Below are 19,557 nucleotides of genomic sequence, written 5' to 3' on the forward strand. Positions count from 1 at the left end.
ATTTTTTTTTCAGCTTAGTCCCTTTGTTAATCTAGGGTCGCCATGGCAGAATGAACTGCCCACTTACCCAGCACATGTTTTACGCAGCGAATGCCTTTCTAGCTGCAACCCATCACTGGGAAACATCCATACACATTCTCACACACACACTATGGACAATTAAGGCCTACCCAATTCACCTTTACTGCATGTCTTTGGACTTGTGGGGGAAACCGGAGCACCTGGAGTAAACCCACGCTAACACAGGGAGAACATGCAAACTCCACACGGAAATGCCAACTGGCCCAGCCGAGGCTCGAACCAGCAACCTTCTTGCTGTGAGGCGAACGTGCTACCCACTGCACCACCGTGCCCATAATTTTGTCTGTTTAACTCATAATTTTGACTTCTAAATCATACTTTTGACAAGTCAAAATTAAATCCTTTTCATTATTTAAATGTATAAGTTAATTATGTCTGATTGATTTAGTAAGTCAAAATTTCAACTTTCATTTTCTCATCATTTTGATAATTTCGTAAATGGGATTTGCTAGGCCATAATTATTTTTTTATCTCATAATTTCGACTTTATACATCAGATTTTTTTAAGTCATAATTTCAACTTTATCTCAATGTTGAAAAGTCAAAATTCATACGTTTTCTAAGCCATAATTTTGACTTTTCTATCTCACAATTTCAACTTTCTAAATTATGCTTTTGACAATACAAAAATTAATCTTTCATAATTTAGATTTTATATATCAAAATGTTGTTGTCTTAATTTTGATTTAACAAATTATAAGTTTGATTTAGTATGTCAGTTTAAACTTTTGTTGTCTATTTTATCTTAGGTCATAATTTAGATTTTTTTGAAAGTCTTAAAATTATAATTTCAACTTTACACATAAATTCTACTTTCATCTCAAAATTTCAATTAAGTCATAAATTTGTCTCTAATGAATGTAATTTTGAGGTCACAATAATCTTTTTATCTCATAATTTTAACTTTATAAATTATAATTTAGATGTTTTTTTTTTTGTTTTTTTTTTTTAAGTTTTCAACATTATCTCATAAGGTTAACTTGTCAAAATTCAGACTTCTTAAGTCATAGTTTTGGACTTTTTTTTATAATTTCGACTTTGGCCATAATGTCTTTTTGTCGTAATATAATAATGCTGACTTTTTATCTCGTAATCTCGACTTTCTAAATCCTACTTTTGAAAAGTCAAAAATTAATCTTCAAATCATAACTTTGAATTTGTCTCTTAATTCTGACTTTATAAATCATAATTTTGAAGTCATAACTTTGAGTTTATGACAAAAAATTATGATTTGTAAAATCTAAATTATGAGAAGAGTCGTAATTATGAAATGCTAATTATGATTAATTAAAGCAAAATCATGCATCAGTCGAAATTGAGGTAAAAAAAAATGGACTTATAAAATTTCTATCAAACATCAAAACTACAATTTAGTCGAAATTGACATAAAAATGATGATTTATGAAATCTAAATTATGAGATCAAAATATCAACCATCTCATAATTCTGATTTTATAAATCATAATTGTCAGTTTTGACTGACATCATGATTTATGAATTCAAAACTGATTTATAAAATCTAAATAATGAGATAAAACTATCTTATCATTTCTACTCCAAATTTTTTATTTAAAATGTTTGATTTACTAAGTCAAAATCTTTTGTTGTTTACCAATTTCAATTTTAAAAAATCTAAATTACGATTCAAGTTAAAATTTTAAAGTGTCTACTTTTATCTTGAAATTTCTGTCGTTAAATTGTATAAATGTAATTTGATGATCAATTAAATTAATCTCAATTTTGACTTCAGCCATTTCTTTTTGTAGTAAATTACATGTATGATCTGTGGGAGCAAAATTTCACTTATCTCTAAAAATGCAAACTGTTTCTAAATGAATAAAATAACATTTAAATGAAGAAACAGACATGAGGGCTTATGAAGATGATTTCATATTTTTAATATCAAATAAATCACAAAATATAAAAAAGCAATAATTAAACAAGAACACTTAAAAATAAAACTTGCACTGCTCAAAAACATACAAAGTTAGAACTGATCATCTATTATAACAGAAACAGACCTATTAGCAACAACGTGCATTCCAGCTAATAAGAATTTTTTTTCCAAACAAAAACATTCAAGCTACAAAGTGAGGGACACAGAAAGGCATAACATCTGCTTCTGATTTATTTTTCTTTTGTTTTTTTTTATTATATTCTGAAAAAATAAAAAGGAATGGGTTGGGTAGGCAGTTGGATTTCAACTAATGCATCCATGTCCATCTCCTATTTTTTACAATTTAATGCTCTGCACTGAAACATCTGATATGTGAACGAGGACTTTGCAGGAGTGTAAATAATAGTCTGTGTGCTTATATGTGCCTTAGCATGGAGCAAACCATTCCAGGAGCATTCCGACATAACTCTACTGGAACAATCCACTTGTCCTTTCAGATGACCAATAAGTTAGATAGTAGGTAAAAATAAAACTGAGCAAAAGGTTTATTCAAATCCCAGCTCCAGCTCCCAGATTAGTGAATGATTTCCCTAAAGGCATGTTCTTACACGCAGACAAACTCTCCCATAAACACACATTCTCAGTCTAAGGAGTCACCCAGTGTCCTCACTTGACCCACCCGCTCTTTATCAACCAAGACATTCTTTCTCCGACAATCCCCATCTTATTTTCTCTCAGTCTGCACCATGTGCTGGGTTTATTGGATGCTGGGGGAGGGCTGTGGGTTTGGATTGGCTGTGGCCTGGCGTGGCATAGTGTACATGGCTCCCAGGAACTGATCGGCTATCCTCCCGGCCTCCCTCAGGCCACTCAGCAAAGCACCATGTACTGTGGCAGGATAGTTTCTGATCGTGTGTTCACCAGCGAAGAACAGACGTGGAACAGGCTATAAAACACACACACACACACACACACACAATCGTCATCGCATCCACTTCTACTGCATCAAATGGAAATGAGCAATATACAAAGATGCTCACCTGTGAGGCTCCAGGTATGGCAGGACCAGGTGTGATAGGCTGAGCCATGAGATCATAGTCATTACCAGAAGAGCCGGCTGCGACGTACGAGTATGAGCCTCGAGCCCAGGGGTCTGCTCGCCAGCGGCTCACCACCGTCTCCTTCGGCTGCCATGTCAACAGACACACAACACACAGTCAGTTTGTTGTCGTTGGAGAACAGCCAGATTCTCCATACACAAAGAAAAGGCCGCAGTGACAATGTGTAGCAAGGTATGGGAAAACTCATTCATTACATTTTGGATGACATTTCCAATTCATGACAGTTGTATAAAGATCTGCACAATATATAATCTCAGCATCGATATAACAACATGCGCATCCTCAATAGTGACATCGTAAGATATGCAACATTGAGTGAGAATTAGGGGTGTAATGGATCCCGGTTGATCAGTACAGATCACAACCCACAGGTGACTCATGGATCGATGCCTTTTTTTTCACTTGTAGATTAATCCTAAATATATGTATTGACTGCAGAGAGAGAGAGAGAGATCATCCCTTGTGTCATTCAAATCACATGTATGAAAGGATGTAGGCTTTCCTGTAAAACGTAATGATGATTTAAGATGTTGTGGTGGGTTATTCAGGATGTTGTGGGTTTCTTAGGTTGTTGAAGGGGCTTTCAGTCACTACTTGTTTAGCCTGCATTAATGCATTCAGTGTGAGCTGCACAATTAATGATTAAAAGAGTGGGATCTCAACACCCACGCAGAATAAATTAGAAATGATGGTGATTTGCATACGTTTATTAATCCTAAGAGATTCAGTCTTTAGTTTGAGTTAGTTATGAAGTTACAAACAGTCAAATAACACAGAAGTACTGAGATAACAGTTGATAGTTTAGATAAACCCACTGTATTTATGGTAAAGATTAGAATCACCGCAATGTGCATTTAACAATCTCAAAAATAAAAGTTGTAGGCAGCAAATACATTATTTAATCAATAGGTGGCGAAAACCAGCCATCAAAAATATGCCACTGAATAATTCTTCAAAAATTATCCATCAAGCAATGAAACATGATGTTTTATGAATGAATAACAATCTTTTATTGAAAATGAGACTAAATATACACTATACATTGTGTTATCAGCAACAGTATTTTTTTACAGTACTGAATATCTACTATTTATTTTTATTCTGCTGATTATTTCTTCATTTTAATAAAATTGCACATTCTACGTAATGTTTTTTTAAAACCAAGTGTCTTGCAGTACTGTTTGTGTTAAATGAAAAAAAAAAATTTTTTGTCTCCTCCCCTTTTTGGCTGATACAAAAAATGGTCCGATCCGTAACTAAAAAACTATAATGTGATCTGAACCATGAGATTTGTGATCCGTTACACCACTAGTCAGAATTATAGTTGACCAGGTTGACCAATTATAGTTGACCAAGTTTAACATATTAGTGTGGAAATGTATTATTTGCATGTGTTTAAGGCCGGTGACTGAACATTTCAAGAGTTTAACACATTTGGACAAAAAATAAGATGATAAAAAATTGGATGTTTGCAGGTGTAAAAAACATTTATTATGTTTATTTATAGGATTTATGCAAAACAAAAAGTTTTTCTAACGTATAATTTTGTCTTTTTCTAGTCCAAATATCTACGTTTTAAAGTGAAAATAAGATTGTTGATAATTTAGCTTGTTTTAAGAAAAGCTCTTCATTTTAACTTTTTACTTCCAAAAACTTTTTTTTTTTAGATATTTGAACTAGAAAAAAGACAAAGAAATTTTTTTTTGCATTGTGATTATACAATTTCTCTATTCAAACTATCTTGTTAAACTGTATTCATATCGCCATATATATTGCTAAAACAATAAAACTTTGGAATATCATATTTATCCAATATCATGTATCCCCAGTTGTTCACAAAAATATTTGTAAAAGCACAGAGCTAGAAATGAAGCAAGCGCCTCCGAGCTCACCTGAGGGACTGCGCTGCTTCCAAAAATGCCCTTGAGGATGGCCAGACAACGACCAACGATGACATCATCGCTGATATTCTCCATAATGCCTGCAGCCTCTCCTGCCATCAGAGCTAACAGTATGGGGGCTGTGAAGATGCAAAGGTCAGATTCAAAGTGAGTTCTAAGTGGCATAATTATGCAACAGTAATTATCACACAGCTTTTTTTCAACTTGCATTTTTATGACATTTACTGGTTACGGTTGAGGTGCAAGCTCATTCCTGCCCGTTATTACATTCAGATTTTCTTTATTGTAATTGTATAACACTTTAAACACTATAATTTAATTATACTTTATAATTTGTATAATCAGCCCAGGCTTCTGAGCATAGACCTGACATACCAATTCTGACTTAAATTGTTGTACATATGAAGCTTAAATGAAGTTTTGCTCACTTTCCATTAAAAATCGATGCCATAAATTGGAAATCTGTTGCGATTCAGATGAGGTTACTACTTCAAAACAATAGGATTTTATTCCACAGATTGCCAGACACTTCCTGTTGATGACCAAGCTCCACCAATAACCATATAAGGGTGTATCATTACCATGTAGTTTGGGTGATCTGAACACTTTGTCACAGGTTTTACACTTTTGTCACAGGTTTCACACTTTTTTTTCCACAGGTTTCACACTTTCAAGTGTATAACAGAGACAGCAAACAAACAAAATCTATCATTTTTTCATTACCCTTAAAACCTTTTAATAATTTTTTTTCCCCTCAAAAACCTTTCGAACTCTTGCCATGAAATAAAATACAGGGTTTCTAAATGATCTACCATGATTTAGCTAAATTCACTTTATTACTCTAATGTAGGCATGGGACGATAACTGTTTTCAAGGTATACGACCGTTTGGAAAGATCAAGGTTTTAAAACCGGCAAAATGTTCTGCTATACCGTTCCTACGCAATATGTACGATTTTTTCTACATTTTTTTTTTAGTTCTTTAAAACAACAGAATGTCCAGCAAAAAAAGATGATTCATTTGAATTTTTTAGCCGACATGTTTACTGTTCCAAAATATTTAAAATGTTTCTCATAATAAAATATATTGTGTTTAATAGGGGAAACGTGGTTGTTTTTTTACCAAGACACTTAAAAAAAAATATTTTAGTATTGTGATTACTGCTCATTCAAACTAATATATTTGTAACCAAGGTCATCATACGGACAGAATTTAATATCGCCCCATGCCTACTCTAATGAGTGCTATTGATACTAGTTTAAAAATGCCTTTGCCTTATAACATAAATTAAAAAAAAAAGAATCAGTCACAATATTAACATAGTTTTTCCTCTTAAATCATATAAAAACTGCTTTAAGTTGAGAATAAGCAGTTTTCAAAACAATTTTTTTTTTACGCTAAATGGTAATATATTTTAATATTAACCATTTACTTGTGCTCACGGCACACAACACCAGTTATTGCCTACATGACCTATACCTCCTTTACCAATTTAATAGCCAGAATTATAACAGTTAAGCATTGATAAAAAAAATAACCTTCACCTTTGTAGAGGTTCCAGAAGAGAAACAGTTCTCCTCGACTGGCTGTCGTGCTTCCCACATGGCCAAAGAGGTTAACACTGGGATCCCAGAATACTCTATCAAAACACAACACCACCTAAAACACACAAAACATATTTGAGAAGATGGGCCTTTTAAAAGTGTCATTCGACATGCATGCTATGATCTGCAAAGCACAGCACACTGAATTCAACTCATGTGGTCTCAAACAATGTTTTGTTTTTCTGTGAACCAAATAAGAAATGCGAAAGTCACCAAAACTCTAGTGATAGGGTGAACTATCCCTTTAAATAAACCCAATTAAAAGACTAGCAGTCTAATGCTGAATCAACATAACTCAAATGTGATCAAGGCCACTTAAAAGGCCATTAATTATTCCACCATCATGTGACCACATTAATGCAAGTACATGCATTTTGGAAAACACTTAAGCAAAACAGATCATAATAATGTGCAGAATACTACAGAAGCCTGAAAATACTGTTTAAAATAATACAGAATGATAAGAAGGGCACCTTGAAAATGGGGGTGAGGAGGGGTGGGGGGCTAAAAGCAAGCTTCCTCGCTAATGCATGCTTTCAACGAGTCAATGAAAAACTGTTTCAGTGTACATTTCTGACATCCTGGGGTGTGTGCAGACAGCTGGTTCTGATAAAGCAGCCCTGTGAATGAATCTAGTACCACACTGTGCCCTCTTGTGACAAAACCAGAGAAATGGAGCAGGACAATTGCATAACACTGCAGCAATTTTCTGCTGCAGCCGAACCAGGAGAGGGAGCGAGGAGAGCGAGAGAGTGCAGAGGAGGAAAATGATGATGACGCATCCTGAACTCTCAATATACGTAGGGGTAAATTTGTTAAGGGCTATATATAGAAAGATACCAATATCCATCCCTTTAGATTTGATTTGACCTAACCAGCCCAAGCAAATGTTCACTCTGGATTGATATTCTCATAAAATGTCCCAAGCTGACGCAGACCAGCATTGTCATTACATCAACACTCTCTCGTCTGCAATGGAATAAACAGTTATTCACACCTTGTTGAGATTTCCAAAGCCCATTCTCTGGATGGCAGCCGTCTTCCATTCTGGCAGAGGAGGGACAAACTGCACGGCCGGCGGCTGCTGTTTCATCACTCCCAAAGGTAGGGTACACAACACGGCGTCACATTTATAAATGAATGTCTGGGTAGTGGAGCGAGTATTCACCGCAATCACCTCGCAACCTGAGACAGGAAGGACATGATGGTCATGAACACAAACACAACACAGACACAACAGGAACTTGAGTGAATGACTGACTCACCAGATGATGTGTATCGGACCTGTCTTACTGCAGTGTTGAGTTTGATATCCAAACCCTCGGCAAGGGCCACCGGGACACACGAGTACCCGTTCCGCACAGTCAGATGACTGCCCGTAAACTCAAAATCATCATCCTGTTCAAACACAGATGGAGCAAACACTTTTTTCTGTAATTTGAAATTACACTGTAAATCAAACCTATGACTATGCTCATCTTCACATATTTCTGCAGATTTTTGAGCCCATAACTCAATCTGTTTATTTACTTATGTGAAGGTCTGTAAATATATATTTATTTTTTGTCCCAGTACAGGTACTTTAGAATTTTGATTGATGGCACCCTTTTCTTTGGCTCTCATGTTCAGCAATTGGTGAAAAAATGTAAGTGATTTTAGGCTTCTATTTTACAATTGACTCTTGGCTTTCTTTTGATGCTGAAAAGAAGCTTGTTTCTGCCATTTTAATGTCTGAATTGGAATACATGGGGATGTTATTTATATGCATGCATCTTCTCAGTTTGCATGCTTTAGACACTGTTTACATGGTGCACTGAGGTTTATAACAAATCTTAAATCCCTCACTCATCATTGTGTGTTGTACACTTAGGTACGAAGGTCTGCTTTTTCCACTTGTAGGCTCAAGCACTGGCATATCTTTGTTTATTCTGGGTTTACTCCCTTCATATCTTCAAACTTACATTTGTAAAAAACCTGTCTCTAGCTTTAGCCTCTGCTCTCAGGAAGTTTATTTATTGTCTGTACCAGTGGTCCGTACTGAAATGGGAAAAAAGGCTACAAATTATGCAGCACCTTTTGCATGGAATAATATCCCAACAAAGGTACAGTTAAAAGAGTTGGTTTCACAACATGCTTCTAATTTTTTTTGCCTATAGATATTCTGAATAGTTTTTCACTGTCATTGTATGTGTTTTGATGGATGAATGATGTTACCTGTTATTTGTGTTTTGTTTGTTTAACCCATGTGAACTGTATACTGTCTAATCTTGGCCAGGACCCACTTGTAAAAGAGACTTTTAATCTCAATGTGCGTTTTCTGGTAAAATAAAGTCAATAATAATAATAATAATAATATTCAGGTTTTACATTATTTCAGTATTATTATTGAATAATATGCGAATGTTTGTATGATTTATGTACAATGTAATTTGTATTTTTTCTGTCTTCAAGTGGATGTATTATATGAAAACTATATTAGATCTGTAAACCAAACAAAGCTCTAATTCAATTTGCATCAAAAACATGAAATAAAAAGTTTTGTTTTTATTTTGTGTGTGAATCTTTCAGCTATTACACTTTCAGTCATTCTACAGCCATTTTATTAATCTGTTTTACAAACTGCTGTGAAGAAATGGCAAAAACAAAGCCTACAGATTCTGTCTGGCACTGCCTAGGACATTGGCATTGTTAGCACAGGTTGAGTTACATGAACATTCTGCATGCCATATGGCCATTAACACATTTTTTTCACAGTCTAGATGTGAACATTTGAGCACTTTGGCAGTGCACTATTTTTTGTTGCTATGATATGGATTTTAACTGAAGTATTACCTGTTTCTAATTTCGCATACAGCGAAAGCCCAATTTGAACTACTTGTGTAAATGTTTTGTTTTCCATTGAAAACAAATGCAAAGTTGTAAAAAGCTTTGGAAGGCACACTGCCAAAACAATACAGGTGCTTTGCAAGAAAAGGTGAGAGAGCTGTACCTGATCCCAGTGTTTGAGTGAGAGTGTTGACAGCGGTGTGGCATTGGCAAACTCCAGGTTTGCAAAGTGCCAGTCAAGAATCTGACGGTCTCTTGAAGACAGATACACATCACTGAAAAAGAGATCCAGAATGACATTACTTGGACTCCATTCAGCAGTTTAACCCAGTATGTTAATGTGATGTCAGTGGTTTAGTTATTTTCTTGATTACCTGGGTGGATTGGCCTCCAGCTCCTGCAGTCTCTCCTCTAGTTTAACCTGCATCTCCACCAGCTCATCATACTCCTGCAGCAGAATCACAGATCAGCACATAGACATACATTTTCTTTTAACATTCACATAAACTATTTGATTCTTAGGAGGTTGAACCTATGTGAATTTTTCATGGCAGATGATGATAATGATAATACCCAGTAGAGATAATAATTCCAGATATTAGGGTAGCCAATGTTTGACTCTTTAAAATGCAACTTAAACACTAATATGATATTAAATATTTGGCATTAAATGCTTTATGAAATAAAGAATTCAAAAGAAATTCATGTCAAACACAAATCACAGTTCCAAGCTAGACCCTCCTCTCTCCTCAACACTCAAGTGTGATTTTTTTGGATGTGTACATTCTTTGTTGAAGGGCAGCAGAAGTGGTTTGGTCTCAGAGGGCAGAATCATCCTTCTTCTGAGCAAGCCAGCAGTTCACCCAGCAAACCAGCACAGGACTATTTAAAGAGAATCCTGCCCTAAAACCACATCACACAACTCTAAAATATCCTGCTACAGTTTCTCTGTGTGTCAGTTGGTTATAGTCTGCAGTAACTTGTTTTTAGTCATATTGAGACCAAAAACACAATTAATAGTACTATTTCTCATTCATTTAGTAGTATTAAAAACAGAACATTACAGGTATTGCCAACAATCTCAGCAGTTTCTCGGGACTTTTTTGACAATAAATACTTTACACAAAATAAAAAGTTTGGTCTGGAGTTAGTAAGAAAGTTTGTATGTTTGGAGTTAGTAAGAAAACATTACACAACTGATAAAGGGTAAACCCTAAAGACTCTCACAGTGTTAATAATGCAATTTAAATGAAAAGTGGTTCTTTTAAATGTTCTAATGATGAAAGAATACATACAAATTTATTATGGTTTCATAAACATACAGTAAAACCCTGATACACATTAAAGAAATGTCTTCAGATAATGAGGAATCATGTTCCACTAAAACCTGAATTAATGGCTGTTGAAAATAAAACACTGAATACAGGAATAATTTAGATTTAGATTTTACACAATTAAATTTTATTAAAAGTTAAAATGATACATTAAAAACAGTTGCAGTCTTGGTGAGCATAAAAGAGTTCTTTCAAAATTTTTTGGAAAATGGTACTGACCCCAAAATGACTGGTCATGCATATCATGAAAAACAGATGATTTGGCCCCTTAGAACTAATAAGTCTGTATGTACTTACTTGTAAAATGTACCTTCTGAAATTAATTTGGAGAATATAAAAATTTGGCTAAAACCACTCTCAATTTTGCAAACTATAAACCAAAGATTTAATGTTTCATCTAGATAAGAGTTATGCATTAAAAGCACATCATCAGTTTAAAATGAAGTCTAACTTGCACTAAAAGTACATCATCAGTTTAAAATGAAGTCAAACCTCAGTGTGAGCAAACAGGCGTTGAAATTCGTGTTTCAACCATAAATGGTCCGAACGCTTCTAATGGGCAACAATTGAGAGTGATTATGTGAATTAACATGCTAAAATCTCACCAGTGACGACTGTTTAGGTTAGGAATTTAACTTTCTGCACTGCGGGTGCTAAAGAGAATCCGACAGCGTTAGACTGTGGTTTGGAAAATGTACTAAAACAACCCAACTGAAACAGCAGGCTTAAATGGTATTATGCTCCATTACCAAGCGCAGAGGTGTTTGGCATGTTTGGAAAAAACTGCTGTGCAGTAAAAACACATTGAGATCGAGCATGACACATCTGTAGTCTCTGAACTCATTAGATGTTGCTGTGACAAATGCTTACTTACTGATTAGCATCAGGGGTAAGTAAGTTAGTCCGTTTCAGGAACATCGTTCTCAGTTTCAGATCTTAGTTTGACTAAACATGACCTTTATTTTCATAAAAATATAAACAAGCCAATTAAGACAGAGGTACCATTTATATCAATTGTTCGTTATTTTTTGCCGATTGAAATGAGAACATAAAATGAACCAACTGACATGTAGGGTTGAGCTATCTTCGTTTCTAAATTTCTAAACATGCACAAACCATAAAAAAGGTCTATGGTCAATGTGGGGTGAGGTCATGTGGGTTTGGACAAAGTGGGAAATTGGTTCTCTACCTTGCAGAGTGCTGTGAGGTCTCTGTGTTTGCTCTTCACCAGGAACTCAGCTGTGATGTCTCTGGGTGGCTTTACTTCACTGGCCTCTTTGTACTGCTGATGAAGCTCCTTCACTTTCTCCTTAGTAGTCACCATCTGGACAGAAAAACACAATCTAAGTAACTGTGTGCCATGAGTAAGCTGTTAATGAAGGATGTGTCAATTACCTTGTTCAGTAGGTCTTTGAGCTCTTCTTGAGTCTTCACAATCTTCTTCCAGTGTTCGATCTGTTCATCTTTCACATGTTTTTCCTGTAGCCTGAATACAGAAGAGGAGCACTTCAACAACACATTGCTTCTCTATTTTAATAAAAAGTCTAAACGTCAGAATTTGCTTTTACTCAGAGGCATGTTTACAAATGTTCAGTGACAGAACATGAGGCAAACAGAGTTTACTCACTGTATGACCACTTCCAGTGCTTGTCCCAGAGACACAGGTTTGTTGTTAAGAAAGTTGAAGTCAAGCTGGTGGCTGAGGTATGATGTTGCCTCTAACAGGCGATTAAACTCTTGCTCTACCATCTCATCCTTCTCTTTAGGGACCTTTGGCAAAGTTACAAACATTAAATAAGCACTTGATAATAGTTTTTTTTTCTACAGTAGTATATTATAAATCTGTAGCTGAAACCATAATCTTTGCTGTTTCCTGGTGATACACAGAGGTCTTACAAAGCTAAATTAAAAGTATTTAAAGTAAAAGGATTAAAAGTAATATTACAAATAAAGTTCAGTTTCTTGCACAGACTGATTCTCTTTATAAACTCAAAGTATTGTCAGGAGCCACATGTATTAATTTTGACATTCCTGTATTAATTGTTGAGTTTGAACATGCCAGCAGTTGTTTACTTGAATTGTATAAACATAATTAAATGTTTAAGGTTCTAATTAAGAAGAAAAAAATAAGTCATTTATATCTTGAAAGGTCTGAGAAGAGTAAACAGACAACAAATTATACTTTATTTTGGGGTGAATTATCTATTTTACTTATACACTACATTAATAATTCATCATTTCAGTTGCACTGTTAAACAATGCAGACAGATTACATCTTGCATTTAGTGGATCAGAATGCACTATAGAAGCAGAACACCTGTCATTTAACAGGTGTTCATTTCCATCATGTTCTTGGACAACAAACTGTGTTGAACAGATGTGTGTTCATATAAACACATACACTGCAAATAAACAAGATGGCAATTTCTTTTTTTATCCGAGTGTGTTATAATTCCTCGAATAATAAGTGTTGTATGATAATATAAACAGATGTACTTACACTTGTGCAGCGCTCTCCCTGTATAATCAGGGCAATCCATCAGTTTAAGAAATGAAAATGTGGTGAAAGCAAGTGAGAGGTAAAAAAAAACACATAGGAGAGAATGGGGGTGTAAAGGAAAATGTTTGGGAGATTAAGAGGGGGCAGAAAGTGAGAGAGAGAAAAAAAGACCATTAGATAATTATTCTCTCCAATTATAGGCTGAGTGCTTGCCTTTTAACAGCCAGTCAGATGAAAACAGGAGGAGCACTGCCCTTTCATATTTCATTTAAACAATTAATTTATTTAATCACATTAATGGTCTGAAATACACACTGAAGTCTTAAGGATTGTCAACCACATCTTTAATATCACTGAGATTAAATTGTGTTTTTGTTTACTTTATACTCCTAATCTTTAATATTAGTTATGCTTGATTTTTACTTAATGCTTAAAAGTTCAAAACAAACAGTATATGCAAGTTTGCAACAAGAATCAGTCCAAGGCACTCGAGTAAAGTGAAAAAATTAAAAAGCCTTTATTCACATGGCTAGATCTCTAAAAACCAGAGATCTGGTTGGTTTTTAGAGATCTAGCCATGTGAATAAAGGCTTTTTAATTTTTTCACTTTACTCGAGTGCCTTGGACTGATTCTTGTTGCAGATTTGATGAATCCCTTACCCAAAGAGCACCGACCTTACATTTGAACTTACCCCAGAGCGCTTTTTGTTTTGTTTTTTCTGAAGTATATGCAAGTTATCTGTGTTATGAACTGAGAGTGATGCTTGTCTGACAATGTTCTAAGAATACTCACAGCCTGTCCATTGGCCTCATAGAGGGGACACTTCTGTTTTATCTTAGCCAGCTCCATATTGACCTGTTTGCTGACCACAGCCATAGGGTTTCCACCTGAAAGACACACAAACACACTTCAGTTCACTTCACTGCTGCAAATGTCTATGAAATATCAACCTGAACATTTAGGACTCTTTTTCAATGGTCAACAGTGCCACCTTCTGGAGAGAAGAGCATTTAAATATTTCTTACCCAGGCCAGTCACCACCATAGCACCCAAGTCAGCTACATAATTCCCTTTTCTGAAAGTGGCCACTCGTCCACCAACTCGATCCTATAAAGATCAATCAAAGTTTGTAAAAGACAAAAAAAAGACTTTAAGTAAAAGCATTGTAGCACAGTGCACTTACTCTTGACTCCAGAACAGTCACATCCATCCCAAAACTCTGCAGTTGTCTTGCTGCGGCCAGCCCTGACACCCCGGCACCAATCACGATCACCTTTCCAGTCTTCTTTGCTATAGGAAAATAAGACCGTTTTTTTTTTTTTTTTTAGAACAACACAGAAGTACATATAAAATGCTTTACATGTCAGTTTAAATGGCAGCTGCAAACAGGCTATCAGTTTGTTCTATATATCTGACAAATGAAATATAATTTAATGTGGAAAAAGCCTTGTACTGCTGCCATCCTGTCTGGACATTAGTATCTCTGCATGTGATGTGTTGTAGAATTGAGTTCAATTACTTGGCAGAGGCTTTACTCTTTTGTAGATGCCAAAGTTGATAAACCCGTGTCTCTCTAAATAGCTGTGTATCCGGTGGACCAGGACGGCATCACCTGCAGAGAGAAACCACAGACAAATCAATAAATATGAACAAAAACAGCAAAACAGATAGAAATAAATCTAAACAGTTGGTGAACTGTAAAACATGAAATTACTTGTACACACTTACTGTTGTATGGAGCTTCTAGCTGCTGCACTGTGGCCTCAAAGGTGAGCTGGACTTTGGGGTTGTCCAACCATAGCTGAAGCTGATTATTCAAAAAAAAAAAAAAGAGGATCTTAAAACATGTTCCGAAAACATTTCTGTCTACACTAGCATTATAATCTTGGCTCAGAAAATTATTTTAAGAAATCTTACACAAAGCTTTTTTACTATGATGATCTAGCAATTTTAAACATTTATTAATAATAATACTATTTAATAATAATACAATTTTTTTATTAATATAAAAAAGTTTTTTTTTTTGGAATTCTTTGATGAAGATAACAGCATTTATTTAAAACAGAAACCTATTGTAACACAATGAATGTCTTCAATACCACTGATCAATTCAACATCAACATTAAATACAAGATAAAACAAATAAATAAATGAGAAAATTCACAAATACAGTGATCCCTAGCTATAAAGTGGTTTACTTTTCGCGGCCTCACAGTTTCGCAGATTTTTTTTGTGCAATTTGACATGCGTTTTCTCTACACCACATTGTGTTCTGCTTCCTGATTGGCTTTAGACTATTGTCAATCAATGTCCTTCGTGCCGTGTCTCCTGTAGAGCACAGAATATGTTCAGCTTGCCTATTTTACATAAATCTCAGATCGCTTGCAGTGTGACTCTAAAGTACTGTACAGTATGTTTGCAAGTTTTCTTCCTACAATGTTGACAAAACTTTCTGCACCATCAAAGGCACCTGCGGTAGCACCAAAAGGCAGAAGAAGATGCTAACCATCACACAAAAAGCTGAACTTCTGGCCATGCTTAAAAAAAAGAAAAAAGGTAGAACTTTTGCAGCTGTAGAGCACCACTACATAATAAACAAATGAGGATTAAATGGTTTCAATATTTGGATTCATTTTATAATATTAGACTTATTTTTCTATGGAGGTTGAACTTTGAAAGTGTTTAAACAGAGAAAAGTGTGAAAATGTTAATGTCTCTCTGAGAAAAGTGTATAAAGTGTGTAGCGAGGGGTTTTACAGCCTTAAAACCTCTATAATAATTGTAAAAAAATAAAGCTGACTACTTCGTGGATTTTTGCTATTGCGGCTTATTTTTAAAATGTAACTTCCGCAGATAACAAGAGATCACTGTATCACAGAATAGTTCCTCCAGAAGTTAACTCACTGTGCGGTTTCGAATATACAAGAACACTTTCTGAGTATGTTGTGGTCCATTAATTATGTCAGGGAAGCATGCAGCTTCCTGTGATGTCATACGGTCATGTGGGAGACGGCTCTGGAAGGCGGCCCCTTCTACACCTGAGAAACCCAACATTTCAAATTCATAAATTCACAGCTACTAGCATTTTTTCTCCACTTTTTTTGTGTGGAGAAAATCCATTTTTATTTCTATGTTTTAAAGCATATTCAGTCAATTCTGTAAAGTGCAAATGTTTTCATTAAACCACACCGTTGATACCTGATGGTTCCTCAGGTTCGCTGTCATTCTCCTCCTCTATTGGTGGTGCTGGTGGAGGAATCACCTGCTTGCGTTCTTTCTCAGCTTTAGCATTCCTCTCCTCCTCAGAGTAATATTCATCCTCCGAAAGATTAGCGAGACTTTCATCCATCTCCCTGTACTCCACCTGCAGCAGGAGGCACAATAAAAGCTTCATTAAAACCTAGCCCTGCTTCAGCTGGGGTGAAAAAATAAAAGCCTCTTATTTAGACTGAATTTCACAATTGATAAATATACTTTTTTGAGTGTGGTAAGTCTGGTTATTTTATCAAGCAAACTTCATTTAATATTTTACAACTAAAACCATATCTGATTTAGAACTTCTCATTAATTATTGAACAAAAAAAATCAACATTTTTTTTTTTTTACCAGCATATTATTAAACAATTTAGAAATTCTGTGAAATTTCTTTACATTAACAATATCTGTACCACAATTAAAACAAAAACTATACTACAACAAAATTGTCTGTAGTGTATGAGTGTGTGTGAATGCGAGTGTATGGGTGTTTCCCAGTATGGTGCTGGGTTGAGGCTGGAAGGACATCCGCTGCGTAAAACATAAGCCAGAGTAGTTCATTCCTCTGTTGCGACCCCTGATAAATCAGAGACTAAGCCGAAGAAAAATTAATGAATGAAGTTCACATTTTTAATAATTTCATAAAATAAGAATGTATATTTAAGAATTACCAGTATCCAACCAACTTGAATGAATGCACTTAATCAAGAACATTTACTCATCACTGCTAAAATAATAAAAACAATTATAATAATGCAAAATTATACAATCAACATATTTTATCACATTGACAAATTATAAATATTTATATTTTGTATGTCTCTTTGGGTCAAAATGGACATAATATTTTTATTTAAAAGTAAAAAATTAATTCCATATCATTCATAATATTACTTTTTTCAAATCCAGAAAAACTCAGCTAAATAAGCCTACCACAATCGTGCCTGTTCTCTCTTGAAGAGAACAGGAAAATTTATTGGAGATGTTTACCTTTGCCCGTTTACGTCGACTAGTTCTACGGCCCTCTGCAGAGTCCTGATCAATGCCTCCTGGTCCAGGAGGGTGCGGCAGAGGGGGTCCACCTGGTTCTCCACTTGGGGAGGCTCTTTCTTTCTTTTTCACATCTGCTGAAATCGGGCCAGAGGGACCCGCTGGACCAGCCTGAGGGGCAGCAAGGGTTTCAGGAGCACGATCACCACCATTACCCCCTGACGAAGAGGAGGAGCCTGGGTCTGACTTCTTATTGGACAACATCACAGATGACAGAGGCTTCTCCTTAATAGAGAAAAGAGCTGAATGCATGTATACCAACAATAGACAACCAGACAAACAGAGGCCAGAATATTTAAATATCTATAGATCATGACTATATTAGACTCCTCATATACCAAACATATTTAGAATGTGCGATCACAGAGCACATGTACAAATGGCCTACGTGTGAATGACTATCCTCAAACATCTTTGGAGTAACAATATTTTTTATTCATCGTCCTTATTTAATCATGATTTAAATTTGTCTATAAAAGATATAGTTCTGTATTTCTCGGGTAATGATCATGCTCTCGATCTTATTGTAATTTTTTTTTTTGTGTTACACTGTAAATTTTTTATACACAAATAAGTTGCTAAAAACAATACCTATATTTAATACTTTCCTTGTCGAAGTTTCGTACTATATTGAATTTCTTAAGCTTATTAATAATAAGAAAAATAATACGTTTCTTAAAGCTTATGATAATCTTTTTTTCTTAATGATTGAGGCTTTGTAATTAAATTTTTTTTCTTTCTTAATTTTTTTGTAGTTTTTTTCTTCAATGCAGTGATATTATTCTTGTATTCAATAAAAAAAAAACAATCACTATCATCAAAACAACATGAGGTTTGCATACGTTTAATGTCGACGTTGTGCACCTGCCGTTTGTAAACAAACAAATTACTTTGAAATGAGCCTATACGAGTAATGCTCACATGTTCATAATGATTATGTATTATAACTGAACGTATTGTTTATATTTTGGCTCAATATCTCTGCTCAACAGATCGTGAACAAACCGTTACACAACGTTCACAAATGCTCTAGCATTATATCCAAATAAACAGATGTTTGACCTGCATTAAAATTCGACATGAACATAATTGCCTTTATCGGTGTTTAGCTTTACACCTGTAACGTTATTGTATCTTAAACAGTTTAACGTAGATGTTTTAATTGTGCTAGCAGAGAAGAAAATCCACAAATTTATGATCAGAACATCAATCGCAGCTCTGAATGTTAGCTAAGCTATTAAAAATGTTTTTCATAAAACGTTCAAATAAAACATATTTTGAAACTATGATGAAATAAGGGAATAACGTCAACTGATGTTCTGATGCAGTGGCTAGCTAAAATGCTATTGCTAGCGGCACGAGCTTTTCATAATGCTTACACAACAAACGTTATTTAAAACATTCAAGCTTCTCTTTGCTAATTTTAGTGTAAATCATACTAAATGTTTGTAACTGGTATGCGTTAATCTCATTTTACGTGTTAGGCTTTGTTTATATATGAAAAAATAATATTTTTCATATTTACCTCCTCGCTGCTGTGGGGGGTTTCACACAAAGAAACAGACGACTGTCCCTGCTGGAAACACACAGCCAATCAGAGTAGACGCTGAAAGTAAACGGGTGGGATCTTAATCGTTCAGCATTGTAATTGGCTAAAAATACCATCAATCAAATGTTGCGGAAAGTAAGGTCTAGTAGGTTATACAAATTCTGCTTGCACGTTTCACCTGTATGCAAAATGTATACTCTGAATCAACAACATAAAATGTAAATTCGGGATCATCAGAGAACCCCAGTAAACATGCTAGGGTGACACAGATTGTCTTAAAATAATTTATAATTAAGTCGCCTACACTAACATAATCTGAAAGATTAACATGCTGAATACTATATCATATTAAACAATTTTTTATAAAAACATGTCTACAAGCTGCAAATTCAGAATTTTATGAAACTAATATTAGCCAGTTAATATCAAGTTTAGATG

General features: G+C 34.9%; 1 protein-coding gene across 7 annotated transcripts; it reads right to left on the reverse strand.

Annotated features, from left to right (window-relative positions):
- Positions 1–1,955: 1,955 nt before the first annotated feature.
- On the reverse strand, positions 1,956–19,139 carry kdm1a (lysine (K)-specific demethylase 1a). Of its 7 annotated transcripts, none has more exons than XM_087289190.1 (21): positions 19,096–19,139; positions 17,511–17,795; positions 16,464–16,629; positions 16,170–16,303; positions 14,994–15,072; positions 14,785–14,877; positions 14,449–14,555; positions 14,291–14,372; positions 14,058–14,152; positions 13,265–13,282; positions 12,392–12,534; positions 12,160–12,250; positions 11,954–12,088; positions 9,805–9,878; positions 9,594–9,705; positions 7,870–8,002; positions 7,602–7,789; positions 6,545–6,659; positions 4,992–5,119; positions 3,019–3,165; positions 1,956–2,924 (listed from the first exon to the last, which is right to left on the reverse strand). In XM_087289190.1, the coding sequence occupies exons 2-21, from the start codon at positions 17,772–17,774 to the stop codon at positions 2,736–2,738; spliced, it is 2,493 nt and encodes an 830-aa protein (XP_087145316.1). In that variant the 5' UTR covers positions 17,775–17,795; positions 19,096–19,139; the 3' UTR covers positions 1,956–2,735.
- Between the last annotated feature and the right edge of the window lie 418 nt (positions 19,140–19,557).

Source organism: Danio rerio, chromosome 17 (genome assembly GCF_052040795.2).
Source record: "Danio rerio strain M-AB ecotype USA chromosome 17, GRCz13ab, whole genome shotgun sequence".
Lineage (NCBI taxonomy): Eukaryota > Metazoa > Chordata > Actinopteri > Cypriniformes > Danionidae > Danio > Danio rerio.

Bases quoted from the DNA above. Each gene is read 5' to 3' on its own strand.
- kdm1a (XM_087289186.1), bottom strand. From the start codon at position 17,774: ATGTTGTCCAATAAGAAGTCAGACCCAGGCTCCTCCTCTTCGTCAGGG. The intron at 8,003-9,593 runs GTACAGCTCTCT...GTGTTTGAACAG, and splicing joins CACTCAAACACTGGGATCAG to GATGATGATTTTGAGTTTAC. The intron at 5,120-6,544 runs GTGAAGGTTATT...GCATCTTCACAG, and splicing joins CTTCTGGAACCTCTACAAAG to CCCCCATACTGTTAGCTCTG.